The 22,297-nt window shown below is 36.2% G+C and overlaps 2 protein-coding genes across 2 annotated transcripts; both read left to right on the forward strand.

Moving 5' to 3' along the window:
• Positions 1-12,430: 12,430 nt before the first annotated feature.
• Positions 12,431-15,514, forward strand: LOC117394232 (anterior gradient protein 2 homolog). Its single transcript, XM_033992324.3, has 8 exons — positions 12,431-12,560; positions 13,122-13,252; positions 13,513-13,576; positions 13,669-13,721; positions 13,937-14,013; positions 14,254-14,317; positions 14,550-14,633; positions 15,229-15,514. The coding sequence occupies exons 2-8, from the start codon at positions 13,132-13,134 to the stop codon at positions 15,276-15,278; spliced, it is 513 nt and encodes a 170-aa protein (XP_033848215.1). The 5' UTR covers positions 12,431-12,560; positions 13,122-13,131; the 3' UTR covers positions 15,279-15,514.
• Positions 15,515-17,297: 1,783 nt separating this feature from the next.
• LOC117394280 (anterior gradient protein 2 homolog) lies at positions 17,298-21,233 on the forward strand. The gene is made up of 8 exons (XM_033992399.3): positions 17,298-17,430; positions 18,222-18,354; positions 19,196-19,259; positions 19,362-19,414; positions 19,833-19,909; positions 20,497-20,560; positions 20,724-20,807; positions 20,988-21,233. The coding sequence occupies exons 2-8, from the start codon at positions 18,234-18,236 to the stop codon at positions 21,035-21,037; spliced, it is 513 nt and encodes a 170-aa protein (XP_033848290.1). The 5' UTR covers positions 17,298-17,430; positions 18,222-18,233; the 3' UTR covers positions 21,038-21,233.
• The last annotated feature ends 1,064 nt before the right edge of the window (positions 21,234-22,297 follow it).

The following is a 22,297-nucleotide window of genomic DNA, read 5'->3' on the forward strand; positions in this document are numbered from 1 at the left end:
TCAGATTTCAAATTAGGAATTAGGTAACCCAAGTTTATTTTTGACAGGTCAAGTTGTTGCGGAGTACCCACTATCAAAACTTCTGTCTTATCAGAGTTAAGTTGCAGAAAATTTTGGGACATCCAAGTCTTTATGTCAGTAAAACACTCCAGGCGGACTGATGTTGTAGTGATATCACCTGGTTTCACTGAGATGTATAACTGCGTGTCATCTGCATAACAGTGAAAATTTACACCATGCTTATGAATAATCTGCCCTAGAGGTAGCATGTATAAAAAGAATAAAATTGGACCAAGGATAGAACCCTGAAGGACACCACAGTCGATATTTGCTAAAGAAGACACTGATTCCCCCAGTGAAACAAAAAACGGTCTATTAGGTAGAATCTAAACCAGTTTAGCACATTACCTGCAAGACCCACCCATCCCTTTAGACTGTCAATTAAAATGGAATGATCCACTGCATCAAAAGCAGCACTAAGGTCCAAAAGAACCAGAATGGAAATAGAATTTCATTCTGCACTCATCACTAAATCATTTGTTACTCTAACCAAGGCAATCTCTGTACTGTGATTAGAATGGAACCCAGATTGAAACTGTTCAAGAATATTGTTTGAACTCAAGAAAACATCAAGTTGTTTAAGTACTATTTTTTCAAGGACCTTTGCTAAAAACAGGTTTGAAATGGGTCTAAAGTTAATCAGAAGTGAGATATCTAAGTTTGTTTTTTTAAGAAGGGGCTTAACCAGGGCAATTTTACAGGAAACTAAAGATATCCTTCAAAAATCTAGTTAGAATTGGATCTAAAGTACTAGTTGCAGATTTCATCTGCATTACAGTCATGTTTAATTCCTCAGCAGTAATCAAAGCAAAACATTCCAGCACTGTTTCCCCTAATCTGTCTGGGATACTTAAATCGGGGCCATAAACTGGAATTTGATCCCTAATGGACTTTATTTTATTTTGAAAGTAATTATGAAATTCTTCACTTAGTTGAAGACACTTCATTGTTACTAACAGGTGGTAAAGAAGGGTTTACCAGTTTATCTATTGTGAAAAAGAGGACCGTGGAATTATTTTTATTTTCCTCAATAAGATTATAGAAATAAGTATCTTGCTGATCTAATAGTATTATTATACCTCAATAAATAATCTTTCATGATATCAGAATAAATATGCAATTTTGTCGCCCTCCATTTACGTTCCTTCTTACGACACTCTCTTTTCACTTGATGGATAGTACTGTTAATCTAGGAGCTTTACGTTTAGAAGAGACTAATCTAGTTTTAACTGGAGCAACAGTATGAAAAGTAGTTGTGCACAGATAGTTATATCTGTCAACTAACTCATCAGTGGACAGGGAAGGAGCTGCTGGCAATGAAGTTCTAATTTCAGAGAACCTCTTTGCCGTTGAGGGATTAATTACACAACTTTGTAATAACGCTCCTACAGCATGCCTCCCAATTCCCTATAATAGTGATTCATGCAATGTTTATACAGTAAATACAGTACCGGTGTTGTTCAAACTGTAAACAACTTATCAGTCTAACTTCCGTTTCTGTCTGTCCCTTTTGATACAGTATCTGAACTGAAGAAACACTGCGCTGGCACTTTATAACACAGACATCTTCTTCAGCATGCGTTTTATAACTAAATAAATATATTAGGCCTATTACATGATTATATTTCCTAATGTATCTTCTTTTTTTGTTGCGGGAGGAGCTGCAGCTTTCTCTGGGTGACGAGACGCTTCAACTTCGCTTCAGCCCTGCTTCAGCAGCCGAACCGGGGCGAGCCCATTGCCTCTTCCCCTCTCCCGACCCGCTCTCCGTCCTGCACTTGGTTTGCTGGTCGAACTGAACTCCGACCTCCGGTTAGCCAGGCCATTTATAGTTTAAAAACTGCTAATTAAAATCATCCGCGAGTGGGAATGTTACCTTTTTTTTGTGAAAAATATAGCGTTGATTACGTGGTGCTATACATGGTTAATTCACGGAAAGTTACATTTTTGCTTCAATGTATGTGCATTATAGAGAGGGAGTTATTTTATTTTGTATTTTAGTCAGATATAGGTTGTTGTGTGTCCCGCGGCGCCCCCACCCCTTCCTTACTTTTTTTTTTTTTTTTTTTTAACTCACGTCTGAACCTAACAATTTTATTCAGCACCACATAAAGATAGTGTGCATTTCATGACTGAATTGTTTACCTGCAATGGCGAATCTATGAGTTTTGAGAAAATATAAATTTAAAAACCTGTAAAAAAAAAAAAAAAAAAAGATCGAGTGTTTACTATGAACACACATACACGCGCAGACACAAGGAATGTTCAATCAATCGTATTAAGCACACAAATAATAACATAAATCAGAAAAGTCGGAAAGTAAATCTCTTAGTCTCTAAGCACAAAACACAATTAAAAAACTCTCTCTGCACTCATGCTGGCTAGCAGGCATTTGAAATATGACACCGCCTGGCTCTCCTCACACACAAGCTGCAGTTTGAGCAAAATGTGACGTAGATAGTCGCTTGCTCTCACACACACACGCCCACACAGAAGCACAGTAAATCTGAGATAATGCAGACAATCTTAGAATATATCACATTCAGTTTGTCAATGGTATAAAGATTAAGTATATGGCAAGTTTACTTTTAAATAAATTCTTCATACAACAATATGATTTAGATTATGGTATAGTAAGCAAACTCGTTAAATTTGCAGACGACACAAAAATAAGAGGAGTGGCAAACACTGTTGAAGCAGCAAAGGTCATTCAAAATGATCTAGACAGCATTCAGAATTGGGCAGACACATGGCAAATTAAATTTAATAGAGAAAAGTGTAAAGTATTGCATGCGGGCAATAAAAATGTGCATTATAAATATCATATGGGAGATAGTGAAATTGAAGAAGGGAACTATGAAAAAGACTTAGCAGTTTATGTTGACTCAGAAATGTCTTCATCTAGACAATGTGGGGAAGCTATAAAAAAGGCTAACAAGATGCTTGGATATATTGTGAGAAGTGTTGAATTTAAATCAAGGGAAGTAATGTTAAAACTCTACAATGCATTAGTAAGACCTCACCTAGAATATTGTGTTCAGTTATGGTCACCTTGTAACAAAAAGGATATTGCTGCTCTAGAAATAGTGCAAAGAAGAGCAACCAGAATTATCCCAGGTTTAAAAGGCATGTCGTATGCAGACAGGCTAAAAGAATTGAATATATTCAGTCTTGAACAAAGAAGACTACGCGGCGATCTGATTCAAACATTCAAAATCCTAAAAGGTATAGACAATGTCAACCCAGGGGCACTTCTTTGACCTGAAAAAAGAAACAAGGACCAGGGGTCACAAATGGAGATTAGATAAAGGGGCATTCAGAACAGAAAATAGGAGGCACTTTTTTACACAGAGAATTGTGAGGGTCTGGAACCAACTCCCCAGTAATGTTGTTGAAGCTGACACCCTGGGATCCTTCAAGAAGCTGATTGATGAGATTCTGGGATCAATAAGCTACTAACAACCAAACGAGCAAGATGGGCTGAATGGCTTCCTCTCGTTTGTAAACTTTCTTATGTTCTTATGTTCTTATGAAGTAGATTACTTATAGTTACTTCATCAAGTTTCACTAAACGTTATTTCACATGCAAAGTGTGCAAACTAAATAATTAACAGCTAAATTCTATGTGAATGTGTTACAATTAATTAATTTAGTTCCATCAAAGGAAAATGCAACTGGAATTATACTCAACAGTTCCTTGAAGCTTAGACTTTTGGTCTGCTGGCTTGGAAACTCAATCTGTTAAAGTGTCCAGTACAAAACCTCTCCTCTCCACAATGAAGTCTTCAGTCCTACATTGGATCAAACTCGGCAACAAAGCTTTCAATTCTCGATAGAATCAACAAACAGCTGCAACAAAGTCTTCAGTCTTTGATATAGGATCCACAACAGCGCCCGTCCGCTCTGTCCTCTTCGCTGAATCTTTTAGCTACGCCGGTAGCAGGGCACAGTTTCTTTTGGATACTGTGGTTTTAGGTGTACAGCAGATCCAGACTGGTTTGTCTGATAACAGTCTCTGTAAGTTTTACGGCAGACCTCCAGCCGGGCCTCAGTCTCGTTGCTTGTGGTAGTAACTCGCTAGCTTCCTCGTCTTGGGTCCATTTCAGGCAGAGTCCCGTCATGGGTCTGTTTTCAGGCAGAGTCCCGTCTTGGTTCCATTTTTAGGCAGAGTCCCAGAGTTGCAGCTTTGCTTAGCAGAGTGACAGCACCTTGTTTAGCATTCGATGTGGAGTGCAAAATGTTTAGTTTTGCTTGGATATTTATAGTCTTTTTCACTCTGCTAAATAGCCACTTTCATGAGATCATTTGTGTATCTTGCCTCTTTAAACTCACAGTCCTCTGATGTTTTAATGTCCTTTTCCACTGGGACATCACTAGTTTCTGTCTTCCTTGTGTCAAAACGATTGTTGTTGCACGTGTGGATTATCTGTACATAATTCAACTGTCTGCTCAGCCTAATCCAGTTCAGGCACCGGTCCTCTAATCAGTAGGTCACATAGACCAGTATGTCTGCAAGCCAGAGGCCCCCTTCACAAGACACACAGTTTCATTAATGAATCCAGTTAAGTTTCTAATACACAATGTCCCACAATGTGGATGAGTGTGGGTAGGTCATGTGTGTAGTCCAGACCCAAAGAGAAATGATCATCCTCTATGGTTGCTAAGGAATTTAAAAAAAAAGAAAAACATCTGGCGCCAGATTTTAATGTTGCTGGCACTATATGAGGTAAACCAGATTTGCAACCCAGAGCGTTTTACTTGCACGTAACAAACACACTAAATCTCGTGGCACATTAAATCTCACGGCAGTACGGTTGAGCGCGGAGCCCTTTAAATGATGGGGGCCCTAGGCGGCCGCCTCTCTCGCCTTGCCTTATGGCCAGCCCTGATCACAAGGTCTGATGAGTGCACCCCACGACTGCACTTGCGCGACTTTGAGCTGTCTTCTGTGGAACTTCGTTGGCTACTTTCAATCTCTCATCCAGATTGTCAACATCTGTTGGCACTATTTTAGCACAGCACACTAACAAATGTTTTTTGTGCTTCAAGAGTATCTTTACCCCTTAAGTACCAAGTCACTTTTTCTTTGAAAATAAAAGAACACAAGCTGTTTATATAATTTGTTACATTACATTTAGACTTAACTAACGAATTAACACAATTAGAATACATTATTACAACATTATAGTTAAAGAGGAAAATTTAAATAACAGGTTAAACATGCTCCAAAAAATTACAAAGTAGGCTGTCCTCAAATTAGGACAATGGCACTTAATGGGTTAAGGGAACCATTTTATGTGACACCATCTGAATGGTCAAAGTACAGTTTACTCAATATGAGGTTGTTTTTTTTTTAATAAAAACCTACAGTACAGTAATATCACTTTCTCTGTAAATGTCATGTTTTTCCTTACTGTCAAGATTGCCATTGGTTTGCATTGCTAGCATAGGACACAGTTTAAGGGTTAGTATGGTGGAGAACACAAATCACAATGCCCATCTCTTAAGCGTCATTCCTCACTCCAGGAATCAGGAAATCCTGTGAAAGCACACACATACATATCCGTATTCTAAAGGAGGGGCAGGTGCACCAGATGGCATTTGTAATGTGTGAACAAGAGGAGCCTTACCCAGCATGATAGCAGCAAATATTTACAATGAGCTATGGCAACACAAACTCATGTTGGGGTTAATGAATTCCAAGTTAAGGACACCTCAGCATTCAGTTGCTTTTGATTTGATGTCTTTGATATAATAATAAAAAAAAACTTAATATGCCTACCCATTACATATGAAAGAAAATAAGACCTTAATATACTTTAGAATAATCCAGAATTCTGTTGTACATGTTATAATTGTGGGGGGCAGTTATAGTATTGTAAGATTGTTTTAACATGTGTATATTTTTACAAACCAATGGTATACCATTGGTATGAATCAATGCACACTGGAAATCCATGACAGAAGCATGGTACCATGCACAGTAAGTACCCTGGCGGTTCAGTAACAAGACCACGGCCACATTTGTATTCAAATAATTGTTTTGCCATTTCTGGTTAATTTGCTGAGTCTGTAATAGTTTCTTCCTGTTACTGATGACACTTTCTGGCAAGAACATTGTAACTATAACATTTTGCAAACTGAAAAAAAAAACTTCTCATGGTTTATCAATGTTTTTTTTTTTAAAAAATTAAACTTTTATGTTACACTTTAAACCATTTTGTGAGTTGCAATGTTCTTGGCCTTGAACCAACTAAATCTACTCTTCACATAGCATGGTGTATTTAAACTACTCTCCCACAATTGCTGAGATACATAGACACACATTCTGTTATCTCATATCGTACAGTGTGTGGTAGCATGTTGCCATGGTACCATGTATGTTATAATCAACATTCCAGCTCCTGATATAATTCCCATGTGTTTAATTAATTCGGTATAATCTTTGTGTTTCTTTTTCACACGTGATACCTATACGGTACCCCGGTATACAGAATATACTACATGATTCGGTATGTGATAATAACTTTTCCCACATGTTGAATAAATCCAAAATTATTGTTACATATTGAATCCAGCAAGGTATTTTATATTTCTCAATGAAAACCTTTTTGGTAGATACTATGGGGCTGAGTTTGAGGTTCTGTTATTTTGTGTTGTGGTTTAAAGTATGGGCAAATCTGTGAATTAACTTGCTTTAACATTATACACAATCACAGATTTTAAAACTTGCTTTCAGTGTGCGTAGAGAGTGAGGTTTGTGTAATTGGTTTAATGTGGTGTTAATAATTGTGAAACTAACAGTATTGATGGATGCTCCTTAGTGGCTGGGTGTTACTAACACTTTTTTTTCTTATTTGAGAAGTCACTTAAGATCAAACATAAGGTTTGTTAACCCATTAAGTACCAAATATATATATATATATTTTTTTAATAATCAGAACACAAGCTGTATTTATGTAATTTCTACATTATATTTAGACTTAACTTTTGCAGTTAGTAAAATTAGAGTAAGTTATCATATCAATATAGTTAGCAAAAATTTTACTAACAGGTTAAAAATACTCCACAAATTACAAAGTAGCCTATTCTCAAATGAGGACACTGGCACTGGGTTAATTAAGACAAAGAACAATGCCTATGTTTGTTTTGAACGGAACACATGGGCTCAACTCAACACGTCAGTACTCTTGTAGCCTTTCCTCTTGAAGAGTTATGATGATTCAACATTAGCACTTACAGAAACCACAAAAACTGCAGCCAAGCTAGTAAAGTACTGGTGTTTATAAAGCATGTTTTTCTTGTATGAAAAGTACACGTTGACTTGTGCTTCCTTGTCAACCAGGAAACAAATGTTAATGTTTAAAAGGATGTATAAAAACGTCAGTGCTAGCAAGCAAGGTGTTTGAAGTCAACCTAAAACAAAGTGTATAATGATTTTAACACAGTTTGGTTGAACAGGTCTTGATTAAAAGAAGTTTATTGGTGTGGTAGTTATTAGCTAGGTTCAAACTCATCCTTGAAAGTTCATTTAATTTGGTAGTCTCAACTCTAGTGGAAGGGGGCAACATCCTAAAGCTACTTCACGACCAAGTTCTGAATGCCACCGGGGGTCAAACTGAGTGGAGATATTCACCTAGTGCTCACCCACACCGGGCTTTAGGTCAAAGTGTCATTTTTCAGGTGTCTCTTGTTATATAAGCGATATCATCCTGCATGGTTTGCAAGAGAGCACCTCAAAGCTAAAATGAATGCTCGATCTGCAAAATGACATCTACTTTAATAAGACATATTAACCGTATTATACATCACAAAAATAATAATTCATACTGAGTAACTGCCATTCTACAAACACAAGGTTGTTTAGAATTGTGTGACATCCTAGAATTTTGACAAATCAGTAATAGTGAGTTTTTTTTTTCTTCTTCTGTCAAAATATGTATAGTAGTAACTCGACAGTACTTGCTCATTAAGTTGTACCTTCTTTCCTTTGTTGTCTTCCACAACGAAATCCCTATGGCCACGGGCACATTCTTCTGGGATTTTTGTGTGGAGACATTTTTGTACATTTCGCCACAATTCGGTTTTAAGTCCTCCATATCTTAACTGTAATACAGCTTGAAATCCCACTAGCAAGCCTCCATCCTGATTGTAATCTCGTTTTAAATCTCGCAAGCAGTCTCCAAGAGAAATGTAGAAATGTAGAAATGTGCTGTCACTCAGTGGTTGGGGGCGGGTTTAAAGTATTGAGAACGAATCAATGATAGATGCAAGTCAGGAAGGCAGGATGTTGCCCAGCAGCACTGGGAAATGTATTTATTATTATTTTTGTAGTAGGTTTTATTGTTTAATGGGAATAGGGTAAAGACATTGATTAACCATTTCGACAGTTTTTCCAATGTTTTCCGGTGTTTATTGGCTAGCCACCGATTTCATTTTTTTTGTATCGGGGTTTTTTTTATTGGGTTTTAACGGTTAAAATCAGAAGCCCTATTTGTAATTGGCTGTATTATTTCAATAAGCACTCTCCCATGCAGGAGTACCACATTTACAAGTTAAAAGTATAGTTAGGTTGTGGGTAAGACACAAAGGAAGGCCCTGATGTCAGAAATGGTGGGGTGCATTGTGTCAGTCTTGCTGTACTAAATTAAATGTGGGGTTAACCACATTATAGTTTGAGCAATGTGTTGTTGCTGTTATTCTTAAGCTTTATATTGCAAAACAAATATCAGTATAGTATACAAGAGGAAGTCAGGAATTACATTGACTATTCAATGGAGGGAAATGATAAGGTTCTACTACAGGAAACAGAAAGTTGTAAAATGTTCCTGATGGTAGAGGAATGTATCTACAGAATACCACTTTCAAACACGAGAAGGCTCAAAGACTGTCATAGGGGAAACAAACTGGTAGGGTTGTTTCTCTAATGTAAACAATTGTAACTTGAAAATGCTTGGCACACCATGCCTTTATTTTACAATACTTTTGCAGTCATACATATTCTGAATCAGTAAATATTTTGTTACAACTGGTGAGCAGTTAAACTTAAAGAAATTCCAACTGCACGTCATAGTTGCTGTCTTCTCACAACAAGCAACCCAGAACTTTAGAACTCTGGCAGGAAAAAATACTGCATGGGCTAGAGTGTGTGATAAATGAAAATGTAATGCCCACTCTCCGGTGGGATGCTTGGATAAACTGCTCGGGCTTCACCCTCAGGGTTTATGTAGCATCCCACCCCTCGGGTGGGCATTGAATTCACTACCCTATGCATTATTCTCTATTGCATGATTTTTTTTAAATAACCATGAATAGTATTTCTAATAAAGCAAAGATAAAGAAGAAACATAATATTGTTTGAGCTTCATGAATGCCTCCAACCTATGAAAGAAAGCCAATCTTGACAGAGGACAAAACAAAGTACGCATTCACTGCTGGTCATCTTATCCTCTGCTTCCAGGGCCATTCATGTGAGGAGTCTTTGTTTGAGCTGGATCAAGGAATAACTCCAAAATTGTGTTTTAAAATGTAAATTACTTTTCAGAATTCCTTCTCAACTAAATCTGCTTACTTCAAACTCGAAATTTGATGATTTTCTTTGAAGTCATTATTTTATTAAGTAGACTATTATTTAAGTAATAATGACATATTCCATGTGACTTAATCCTGAAAAAAGATATTTTGGGAATCATTACAGAGTATTATTTGGATTCAATATACTACCCAGGTACTGGAACGGTATTGGGACACAAGCTAGTGTACATCGGTCTACGTTTTCTCAATTTTTTTTCTTGAATGAGACAGAAAAGCAGCTTAGTTTGTGCAAATTAAAGAAGGCCACGATATTGGCTTGTAAATAGGTCTTAAGGGACTACTATACTCTACTTTTGGCTTTGTTAAGCTATAAGCATTTCAACCTAACAGTGATGAATCAAACAAGATCCCATTATTTACTGTGGGAATTTCTATGAGATAAGGAGCGTTGGCTGAGATTTAAACAGACTGCTCTCATTGCAGAATCAGTACTACTATCATCAGTACTACTATCAGCACCAGGGCACCTTACTCTGTCTCATCTTGTGCAGAATACAATCCCTCTTAGAAGAAGATCAGCACAAGTTATCATGCGAGACAATACAACACCATGATACTATATGATACTAATTTAAAATTCAATATAGTTAATTAGTGAACAGGGTAGAGGGTGTCTGAAGATGTTTCAAATAATCTTTGTAAATGTTACCAGTGAGCTTACAATTACAGCATGGTATTCAATATCCCCTTGTATCGCTTGAGACAACAGTAGATGTCCGCATTGTCAAATGAATAATATACTGACATCATTGTATAATGTCAGGGATGGACATCACACTGTAATTTAGTCATTTAGTAAAAATGGACAGAAGAACAAATAAAAATGGGAAGTACATTCCACAGCAGGCATTTTTAAACATAAATAATGCAATTTAGCTATAAAAGATATTGCGTCAAGTGCATATGTGATTTATCATGAACTTCATCAAAAGTAGATTTCTTTTGAGTCTGTCTATCAGAGTGTGTGTGTGGGGGGGTGGGGTGCATTACCCTCTGCTTCCTGTACTTCTACTGATAGTCTTATCATGATTAAAAGTATCTGTAAAACTACCACAAGATATTATTATTACACCCCTGCCTTCCCCACATACACACATTTTAAGATCTACTCCAGATCATACTTTCTCAGGTGACTCCAGTAGTTACTTAAACATTCGTCCTATTTTAAAAGGGGGCTTTTATCAATGAACCTTAAAGTTCTCCAGGTGCACACTTATTGACACACTTGGGCCATAAGATACAGTTTACTGATGATATCAGAAAAAACTGTTTTACAGTTGCATATATTACATGCAATTTATACAGAGCAGTGACGGAAAAGGGTGTAGATGTTGAAACCAGCTAAGTAAACAAGTTCACTCCTGTGTAAATTGAGAAGATCAGAGTGTAAAGGTTTGATTACTTTAACAATTAGCTGTGATCGGAAGCAGACAATCCTCCAGCTATTCTGAACAGTGGAATAACATTTTTATACTAAACTAATATCTTGGATAAAAACAGAACTGGGCCCTCCTGCATATTACAATGTAATGTCTGATGCAGGGTTACTGTACATCCCCTGTATAATGTGTATCTCTTGCTTACACTGACATTAAAAACACTATATAGAATACTAATATCCAAGTATACTGCACACCTCGCATATAACAAGTCTCATTAAAGTAACATATTTATTTTTCAGTCGACTAAGATTCTTTATTGAAACTTCATGAAACCTGTTCATTGTGCAACATTTGCAGGAGCTTTTGGTACTTAATGTGACCATTTTTTATGTATTTTTGCATCTGACCACTAGCTGATCAAATGCAGCTGGGGTGGAGATATCACAAGAGTTTAACCCCCAGCTTGCATTAATTATTTGAGGTGGTAATCAGTGACCATTGCTCACATATTCCTTCCCTGAAAATGCCTTGTCAAATTTCGACACCCTATGTTATCGCAGGTTAATAGCTTTTCTAAAATAAGAACAAATGCAAATGTTCTGCACAGTTAGAAATTCAAACACATAGGTCTTTGCAAACTTTGAACAAGGCTTTAGAGATGAGAAAACTAACAATGGACAAAAACCAAAATGTATTTGATCTGGGAGCTGAATCATTCATGTCAGTAAAACAGGGAAAACTAAACAAACAAAAAAGTGAATCTGTATTCTCTGATACATATGACATAAGCATTGGAGTAGTTAAGTAGCTAATGGCATGAATGATCATTTACCGAATGCCTATAGTATTTGGATTTCAGAATGATCAATTTGTGACACTGAGTCACATTTTAGAATTAATCTGATGTCTTTTCACTATCTATAAAGAATTATGCGCAAATATGATGAACAAAGGACACATTCTAATATAAAATACAATTTAAATTAATGAAGTATAAACTATACCTAGCATATGATAAAAATTAAATTACAATAAATAAAATATAGAAATCTACAGATGGTGGTGGGGGGAGGGGAGGGGTTACCACATGGTTTAGCTAGAGGATCATAAAACACTGCTGAGAAGCCTGGAGAAAATCAGTGTTTCCTCCTCAAATGCTCATCCAGTAGCAAAAAGACTAATCAACTTGTTGGCAAATCAGAGAGCATGATTTAAGCTTACCTGTACTTAGATTAGTGCCCGTACTGTACCGGAAAAAATTGACATCTTTGTACAAACTGTAAACATTGCAACTTGAGGGTTAAACTTCATGGGGGGTGGCCGATGAATCCAAAAATTCATGTAAATGATCATTTTAATGTGTAGTATGTCAGCTTTGGAACCATGTATGCATTCCTCCTGTTGGTTAAAAGGTGGAGTTAAAGAGCGGTCAGGTGTATAAATCCAAGAGCCTGTGTCTGCTGAGCAATATCAACACCTGAAACCAGCTTTCTGAACAAAAGATTGGTGTAGCCAGGCAAGCAGGTAAGACTCCTCCTTGTCTTAGGCACTCTACATTGGAATAAGATCCTATATTTTACTTTGGAGTCTCAAACTTTTGGTGTTTATTTTTAATTGAAAACAGTTTTGCTTTTGCTGTATACAAATTATGTTATATAAGCTTACTATGAGATGTTCATTTCATAGCTTTTAACAATCTTCATGTTGTTGAGAATCTTATAGTAAGAATGTCTGCAGAGGGATCTGAGTGATATTCTCTGGTTGTAGAAACACTGTTAACACCAATTCATAATATACTGTAATTCTTTTAACTGAATCTTCTATAGTTAAATGCAGATGAGTATATCCCAAAACAGGAGGTGATATAACCCTATGAATAGTACAATTGTAAAGCCTGGGCAGATTCCTGAACCCATTAGCTAGCTAGCTTGCTTGCGTACAGCAGTTACTGCACTTTATTAAGTTCATTTTAGGATATCGATTAAAATAATGCTGGTTTGAATCAAGGAAATACTACTACTACTACTACTACTACTACTACGACTACTACTGCTAATCAATTGCATTCTTCTTTTTTTTGCTCAGAAAACTAATCATGAAGAATGGATTGATGTCAGTGCTTTTGGTCCTGGTGGCTGTCTCCTATAGCTTTGGAAGGCTTGGTAAAAGTGATTCTGACAAAAAGAAGACGACATTTCCACAGCTTTTGTCCAGAGGTAAATATTTCATACAATTTCCACTCTTTTACTCTTAAATTAACTGAGGTCACTGACATGTCCTTGCCTTCTTCAGAAGTTAGTTAGCATCACCTGTCTCATATATACTGTATATATATATATATATATATATATATATATATATATATATATATATATATATATATATTGTGTTACTGACAAAGTAGCCTGTTCTGGTGTTTTGGATAGTGCTTAATTGGATAATGTCTTTGAGTGAATACTGTTTCTCTGAATTACAGGGTGGGGTGATGAACTTACTTGGACGCAGACCTATGAAGAAGCTTTGTTCAGAGCCAGATCAAGGTGAGAATACTTTCATCACAATTTCACCAAAAGTATGTCATAAAAATACTCTAGTAACTCTACTAATATAATTAAATTATTCTGTTTTGCAGCAACAAACCTGTTATGGTTATCCATCACTTGGAAGATTGCCCACACAGTCAAGGTAACACACCAGCAATGTTATTTTGTTTTTCATACAAGCAGATTAGTTTTGAGAATTGATCTTTGATGCTTGTGCTTGATACATGTATCTTTACACAATAGCTCAAAAAGCCTATGTTCAGATGTGCAAAAAAATATATTTTTGGAAGATGTTTTTTGAGCGTTATTTTTTATTGTTGTGCTGTTATTTGTTAAATTACTATGTTCTGTGTACAGCTCTGAAGCAAGCATTCGCTAGCAACAGAAAAATTCAAAAGATGGCTGATGAAGACTTTATTCTCCTGAACCTCGTGGTAGGTTGAGATCGTTTTTACATAACGACTTTCAAATGCTAGTTCTTTCTCAGGTCTGATACGCAGGGATAAAGCAGAACTTTCTATTTAGGCAGCATGAAAGCATTCAAGTTAAAAGTACACAATGAATGTCTTTTTTTAATGTTTTTACCTATTGCACAAACTGTTATTCAGCGTGTTTTTGAACCTTTGAGTTTGCCGTCTCTTGTGATGATTCAAGCTTTTTCATTCTAATTTCAGTTTGAAACAACAGACAAGCATTTGTCCCCAGATGGCCAGTATGTACCCAGAATCATCTTTGTAGGTAAGTGAATTGGTATTTCACAAGGAAACGTACGGTAAAAACAAATGGTGTGATATGATACATACAGAGAAAATTGTAAAAAAAATAAAAAAATAACAGAAAAAAGACAAATCCCTGTTAATAACAGTTAATAATAACAGGGCAATGGCTGCTGTTCATTCAGAAAGACTGCAGCTTCAGTCTTAGTTATCAACCATTCAAGTCCCTAAAATATCATTCTGGTTTATTGCAGATCCCTCTTTGACTATCAGGGCTGATATCACTGGAAGATATGCAAACCGTCTCTATGCCTATGAACCTGCAGACATCAATCTGTGTAAGTATAATGAATTACTACATCATGTTTATATATATATATATATAAATATATATATATATATATATATATATATATATATATATATATATATATATATATATATATATAACAGGAAGAGTACATTGTCAGCTGCTAACAGTGCTAAGTTGTGATGTAGTAGGTATTCCATATTAAATAAAAAATTTAGCAGACGCCTTTATCCAAGGCGACTTACACAGACTAGGGTGTGTGAACTATGCATCAGCTGCAGAGTCACTTACAACTACGTCTCACCCGAAAGACAGAGCACAAGGAGGTTAAGTGACTTGCTTAGGGTCACACAATGAGTCAGTGGCTAAGGTGGGATTTGAACCGGTGACCTCCGGGTTACAAGCCCTTTTTCTTTAACCACTGGACCATACAGCGTCCTTAATTAGTAGAGATACTGGCATCAATGTAAAATACATTGAGGAGAGCATAATAAACTTCATACAGTACAATGATAACGCTTAAGTGTACAAAATATAGATATTTGTATAATATTCTAGGATAACTACTGTACTGTAATTCTGAAGCAGATTCTAACTTTCACGTAACCTTTTTTTTAAATTAGTGATTAGTAACATGGAGAAAGCCAAGAAGCTGCTGAAGACCGAATTGTAAGAGCCAGAGGACGCTGTCTAACTTCTAAGAGGTCCCACGATATCCTCTGCCATCAATTCTATCAGACACCCAGCCTGGACTGCTTACTGAACTATAAGCACTGGTGTATTACATATGTATTCATTTTCACATGAATGGTTACTGCTTGATGAGCTTCTTTATCTATAGCCTTTGAAATAAGTACTGTAGCAATTAAGTTGTTCATCATTTTTAATAAAGTTTTCTGTTTTCAATAATATGTGTTACTTTCTATGATTTTTTTTTAAACAAGTTACAAAAGCACTTTTATTATAATATTTAATAAGCACATGGTGTGAGTGGCAACAAATGTCCGTCCCAAAGTCATGTGCAACTCCATAAAAATGTATTACAGTTTGAGAAACTGCTGTTCTTGAACAGGTAACAAATGTGCCGCCCCCCAGAACCAAAAACCAGCAGGGGTGTCCCAAGATAAATTTGGGGCGACTGTCAGTACAAATTAAATATCTAAATGTTTTATTTACTTGAAAAAAAATGTTTTTACATGCATCGTTGTCATGGTGCTGAAACTTATTCTCCCACAAATTAATTAATCGTTTGTACATACATTAACTGATAGTGTTGAATGGTCCAGGAGTAAAAACCTGGACATTTCAAGTAGATTTTGAACCTTAAGGCCATGGAACTTCAGACAAGTGTGGAATGTCTTGTAATCAATACCAGCCTGTAACAATAACAGAAAAATAACAAGCCTCTTCATTGATACATAATCATAATAATACATCAACAATTACCAGATTTATGGACTGTTTTATCTTTGGCTCAAGATTAATGCTAAAAACCTTTCAAATCATAATAAAGATAAACACAATTTAATTTAACTCTGTGCATACTGTAGTACCAGTGTTTAAAACATTTGATATTTTCCAATCCTGCTAATGTATTGTATGTACTTTTACGAACAGATTTGAACTTACTTAAAGCTTTTGGCTTACTCCATACAGTTTAAACAATAACACGTGCTGCGTTGCTAATTAGCTCAACTGCATGAAAAAGGATCTTACTTAATCTCTCAAAATAATATTTCATCCATTCCTAAAAAATCATTTGATTTCCGATCTTATAAAATGCTACTGATAATCATTATTACACGTTTGCTGTCTCACAGAAATGGTTGCAGACTCGGTGCAGATGCTGACAAAAATTAAACATGTTTTAAGTATAATATTGCTACAGAAAATGTGAACCTCCTTCAAATGTTTGGCATGAAAGCATTAAAGAAAAACCTGCCCTTGTGACCAGCTTGTTATAAAGATGCTTCTTTCAGTATCTTTCAAATTGGTGATAAGTTAAGACTCTCCCTTTATTAGGGCCAGCTCTCTATTAAGAACACTATTCACAGCCCTGTTTGGTGTTTGTAATGGAGGGATTTGTAGTGTTACAAATGTACAAATTGAAAGCACAGCAGTAGATGGTAAAGACTTTAGTTCCACTACAATTAAGTTGGCATTTTGGGCATAACACTCAAAGGCACAACTTCGCCCAAGGGCACAGTGTTGTGGACCCAGTATTGTATGCCTTTTCTTGATCTGTGAGGTACTTAATACATGTTAGAATTCAATGCTGAACCTGGACATACTCTTAATACTCCATCCCTGAGCCCTGAGTTCTGTATACGGCTCAGAATCAATTTGTTTGTATAGAAGGCTGTGGCGTTTATCACAAACTATTAAGCTTACTTAATTTAACTACAAAGTGATATTTTCATTTGGGATGTAATAATATGTTCTAGCCTATCAGCGTTAAGCAACACACCTTTTATAAAGTGGAGAGTTATTTCCTTCAAATGCATTCAACCAATAATAATACGACAGATCAGCTTTAGATTGCATCTTGCCTGTACCTGGACTGATGCCCAGGCTGTCAACATAATAAATATTTGAACAATATGTATAAAGCTAATGTACACATAGCTGCTTCAAGGGTTAAACAGTTCAAATATTCCACTCTTTATAATCCTGTTTGCATCCTGCATTCCTGCAGCAGGCAGGGGGTGGGGTTAAAGAGTGCACAGGTGTATAAATCGAAAGAGTCCGAGTCTACTGAGCCACATCAACACCTGAAACCATCTTGCAGAACAAAAGTTACACTGTAATCAGAGCGGGGAAAGCAGGTAAGATTTCTGTTAGTCTGCAAACCTTTCATTGCATATTTTATTTTGTACTTACCAGAAATCAAACATAATTGTGCTTTTGTTTAAATTACTTTTATTGAAATGTTGTAAAAATATAACTTACAGGTGATCACAAAGTACATGACAATAACTGCAAAAATAACATCATTGCATTTAAACTTCTGAGATTACATACGATTTAAAAGATTGTCCTATAATTTTAGATAAATTTTACTGCTGAAATGAATGTATATATTGGTAGTTCTCTTCAGAATAATGTATGTTGACTCAATACAACATATGAACACTTTAAAAGAACTGTAAACTCTCTTATGTGCCAATAATTTTAGCAAATATATTAATTTAATTTAACTTGACTGCTAATTACGCAAAGTACTGTGTATAGTTTTACTCTTTGCCTTTCATCAACAATTTTATTTTGTGTTGTTTTAGTTACTTTATTTCCTGTTGTAACATTCCAGTCAGATTAAACACATTTGACCTTTTAAACTATACTGTAGCCCTGTACATCGTAATAATGTCAATAAAAAAGTAACATGAGTAAAACTTTTTAAGAATACTGCCTTAACTTTAAGACTTAGAAGAAACAACTAATTAGCATGTTGGCAGTTTAAAACCAGAAAGCTAAAGCACATTTGCTTGCAAGATATCAATCAGCCTTAAAAAAGGTATCATACTTGTACATCTGGTTTTATACATAGAGCTGAAGAATCGTCCAATAATGAGATTATAGCATCATTGTTTCATTTTTGTTCTCTGCTCTTTCACAGAAATCTGTAATCATGGTGAAAGGGTTGATGTCAGTGCTTTTGGTCCTGGTGGCTGTCTCCTCCAGCTTTGGAAAACCTGAAAAAAATAGTTCTGCCAAAAAGGAGAAGAAACTTCCACAGACTCTGTCCAGAGGTAACGTCCCTCTCGTGTGTCTCCTCTTTCTCTTTGCATTTTTCATCTCATTTATGTAATAGAAGCTATGGCCAGCAACAAGTATTTACATTTTGCTTTCAACTGGCATTAAGCCAGACTAATCGCACCTACTAATTATTATGCAAACTGCAAAACTTTTCTAATTAGTTTCCTGGGTAACTACATTTTAAAAACGTGTCACTCAGGGGCTCCTGAGTGGTGCATCCGGTAAAGGCGCTCCGCGTGGAGTGAAGGATGTGCCCTATAGCTTGGACGTCACCGGGTTCAAGTCCATGGACCATGAATGGGAGCTCCCAGGGGGCGGGGCACAATTAATTGGCCAAGTGCCACCTGGGAGGGGTGGAGGGCTTAGGTCGGCCAGGGTGTCCTCGGCTCACCGCGCACCAGCGACCCCTGTGGTCTGGCTGGGCGCCTGCAGGCTTGCCTGTAAGCTGCCCAGAGCTGCATTGTCCTCCGAAGCTGTAGCTCTGAGGTGGTTGCATGGTGAGCCTGCAGTGTGTAAAGAAGCGGGCGGCTGATGGCACACGCTTCGGAGGACAGCGGGTGTTCGTCTTCACCCCTCCTAGTTCAGCGCAGGGGTGGTAGCGGTGAGCTGAGCCTAAAAATAATTGGCGACTACTAAATTTAAAAAAAAAAAAGTGTCACTCACAGATGGTACTTGTGGGTTACCTAATCTCAACAAATTTCAGCATTGTTTAAAACTACTATAAATATTCCTTTGTCATTATTATTTTTTATTCCTGTACAATTGTAAATGCTATCCCCTTTTCTATATGTATTTCTTGAACACTAATTGAATGCAGTTTCATTCAAATTACAGGGTGGGGTGATGAGCTCACTTGGACTCAGACTTACGAAGAAGCTTTGTTTAGAGCCAGATCAAGGTAAGGATACTTTTAGCCTCATTAAAAAATAAATGTACATACTGGTAATTTATATAAAATATTAAAATGTTTTTTTTTGCTTTTTTTAAAATATGTATATAGCAACAAACCCCTTATGGTCATTCATCACTTGGAGGATTGCCCCCACAGCCAAGGTAATACACTTAACTTTTAGCAATTGTGCATAGGTCTATGGGACCTGGAAACAATAAGATACTTATAATTCATGGCCCCAATTGACATGGGCCAATTGACACTGGATGTTACATTTTTCAGATTTTTATTAAACAGTTTTCATAACGTCTAGTTATCTCTCCTGAAATATAGCCCATTCAGATTCTTCAAAATCATAAATCAACTATATCCATGAACATTTTATTGATAAATAAATAGATGTGACATGTTTTTTGCAACACCATCATGGCTCAAATGGCTTAAATATGAGCGCTCATAAAAGCAAGTTTTATTTATTTGCATTATACTGCAATTTTAAAATATACTGTATTTTACCCAATGTATTGTATCTTGTCACATAACTATGTTGTACAAATAACTGGTTTGTCTTCTGTATAGCTATGAAGCAAATATTCGCAAATAACAAAGAAATTCAGAAGATGGCTGGAGAGGACTTCATCCTGTTGAACCTTGTGGTATGAGAGTTTAATTTTTAGGAGGCTGTGTGGTCCAGTGGTTAAAGAAAAGAGCTTGTAACCAGAAGGTCCCTGGTTCAAATCCCACCTCAGCCACTGACTCATTGTGTGACCCTGAGCAAGTCAATTAACCTCCTTGTCCTCCGTCTTTCGGGTGAGAAGCAAATGGCGTCTGCTAAATAAACAAATAATAATAATTTATAGCCCTTTGAATTCAATTCGTATTTGACTGCCACTGATAAACTGTTAAGATGATTTAAAAGGGATGGGAAACCTGGTAAATCATGTTCTTAATGGTTTAAATGAATCAACAAAGCCTCCAGCCAGCCCAGAAAGCCATTATTTCACTGTTCTATTAAACCTGGTTAAGAATGGCACATCAGGACCAGAGATGCCGATCCCTTTGGAAATGGTGAAAGGCATTGTTATTTAGACTGTGTCTGCTCAAGTGAACATAATTGTCTGCTTGTTTACAAAAAAAAAAAAAAAAACATTATTTTATGTAGTGTCAAATAATGGGGATAAGATTGTTATTATATTTTGTATACATCTGCAGTAAATTTCAAGATCTTTAATTTTATTTTCAGTTTGAAACTTCAGACAAACACCTTGCCCCAGATGGTCAGTATGTGCCCAGATTCATCTTTGTTGGTAAGTGAAGTTGTTCACCAGTTTATTTTTAATGTTATGTTTTCTCTTATGTTTGTTGTAGATATAAATACAATACGGGTGGAATGTAGACAATGAAAACCTGACAACGAACCTCTTATTTTCTCAAAGTGTAACAAAAAATCTTGTTACGGTTTTATTGCAGACCCGTCTCTGACAGTGAGAGCTGACATAACTGGAAGATATGGAAACCGTCTCTATGCTTATGAACCTGCAGACCTTGATCTGTGTAAGTATAATAAAAAAAAAAAAAAAATTACACAATGGAAAAACAGGTTTCTCTGAAAGCATACACTGTGACCGGTTATACCACATCTGCACAATGCATAAAGCATTCAAGAGTTCAATGGGTCACAAGCATAGCTACTGTACTTATTTACATTGTTTTTTTATTTATTTGTTTAATTAGTGATTTCGAACATGAAGAAAGCCAAGAAGCTGCTGAAAACGGAATTATAGGAGGAAGCTGTGTAACCTCCGAGAGGCCTCTGGAATTCCTCATGCCAGGATTTGTGTCGAGCAGCACCCAGCCTGGGCAGTTTACTGCTGCAACGTTAAGCACTGGTGTATTACATGTTTTCATAAAGTTAGTGTTTAAAACATGCAAATATACAACTGTTAATTGTTTTAATAAAATTAGCTGTTTTCAATAAAATGTGGTATGTCTCATTCTTATGCATGGATTTAAAAATGGTATGGTAATTTTATTTTAAGGTAAAATAACATTTCTAAATAACAGATCAATGGGTTTTAATTAGGTCTGCATTATGCTTGTCAGCCTTATGCTTTTCCTCAGTCTACACCAACAACAAATTCATTTTTTGATGTAATGTGTTATGCATGTGGGTCGAGGGCATGTGCTGGGGGGGAGATATAACCACACAATCACTCCCCTCAATCTTAGCATGTGGTGGTTTTGTGATTCAGCACTGATAATCCAGCAGGGAGCACTGAAATCAAACTCACAGGCCAGAGGTAAAATTCTACTGAATTAGCTCACTGATCCACTTTGTACTCTACTTATCACTTTCTGCCACTATCCCTAGCGTAGACATATCACTGTATCTTGTATACAGCTGTGGCCAAACTTTTTGCATCAACTAGAATTTTGGATTGAGATTGAGAACATCATGTAATCAAAGAAACTACAAAATGATATTGCAAAAGTCCACCGGAAGCCATAATATAGTTAGATTTCAAAATGTCACATCTTAAAATTTGTTAGTTTTTCATTAAATATATGAAAACTACAAAGCGTTATGTAATTCAGTATATTAATGTAACATTGTTCAGCGTTTTTTTTTTTTTTTTTTTTTTTACTTTACGAAGCAAAATTAGTTAATTCTATAGCGATGCAAAACTTTTGGCCATAGCTGCAGTTATGATGTTAAACTTCAGTGTTTCATATCCAGCAATTACAGGTCTAAAACTACTCACAAAATATTGAGCAGGAAAGGAAGGGCATTACTTTATGCAGTAGTTTTGAGAATAAATATAAAACATAGAACACCATACTGCACCTTCACTGTTCAAATTTTATTTTACCCCTGTAGCAGGACAGCAGAGCCATGTGTGTAGATAGACGGAAGGGCAGAAGAGCCCTGCTGATAAATATATTATTGTGGGTTTATTTAATAGTTTGTGATGTTGTATTATATTATGATTTAAAAAGAAATGCAGTGTAGGAGTTAAATGTATTTTTTGAGGTCTAAAAAAATC

This window comes from Acipenser ruthenus, chromosome 3 (genome assembly GCF_902713425.1).
Source record: "Acipenser ruthenus chromosome 3, fAciRut3.2 maternal haplotype, whole genome shotgun sequence".
In the NCBI taxonomy this organism is placed as follows: domain Eukaryota; kingdom Metazoa; phylum Chordata; class Actinopteri; order Acipenseriformes; family Acipenseridae; genus Acipenser; species Acipenser ruthenus.

Bases quoted from the DNA above. Each gene is read 5' to 3' on its own strand.
- LOC117394232 (XM_033992324.3), top strand. From the start codon at position 13,132: ATGAAGAATGGATTGATGTCAGTGCTTTTGGTCCTGGTGGCTGTCTCC. The intron at 13,253-13,512 runs GTAAATATTTCA...TCTGAATTACAG, and splicing joins TCCACAGCTTTTGTCCAGAG to GGTGGGGTGATGAACTTACT. The intron at 13,722-13,936 runs GTAACACACCAG...TTCTGTGTACAG, and splicing joins AGATTGCCCACACAGTCAAG to CTCTGAAGCAAGCATTCGCT.
- LOC117394280 (XM_033992399.3), top strand. From the start codon at position 18,234: ATGGTGAAAGGGTTGATGTCAGTGCTTTTGGTCCTGGTGGCTGTCTCC. The intron at 18,355-19,195 runs GTAACGTCCCTC...TTCAAATTACAG, and splicing joins TCCACAGACTCTGTCCAGAG to GGTGGGGTGATGAGCTCACT. The intron at 20,561-20,723 runs GTAAGTGAAGTT...GTTTTATTGCAG, and splicing joins GCCCAGATTCATCTTTGTTG to ACCCGTCTCTGACAGTGAGA.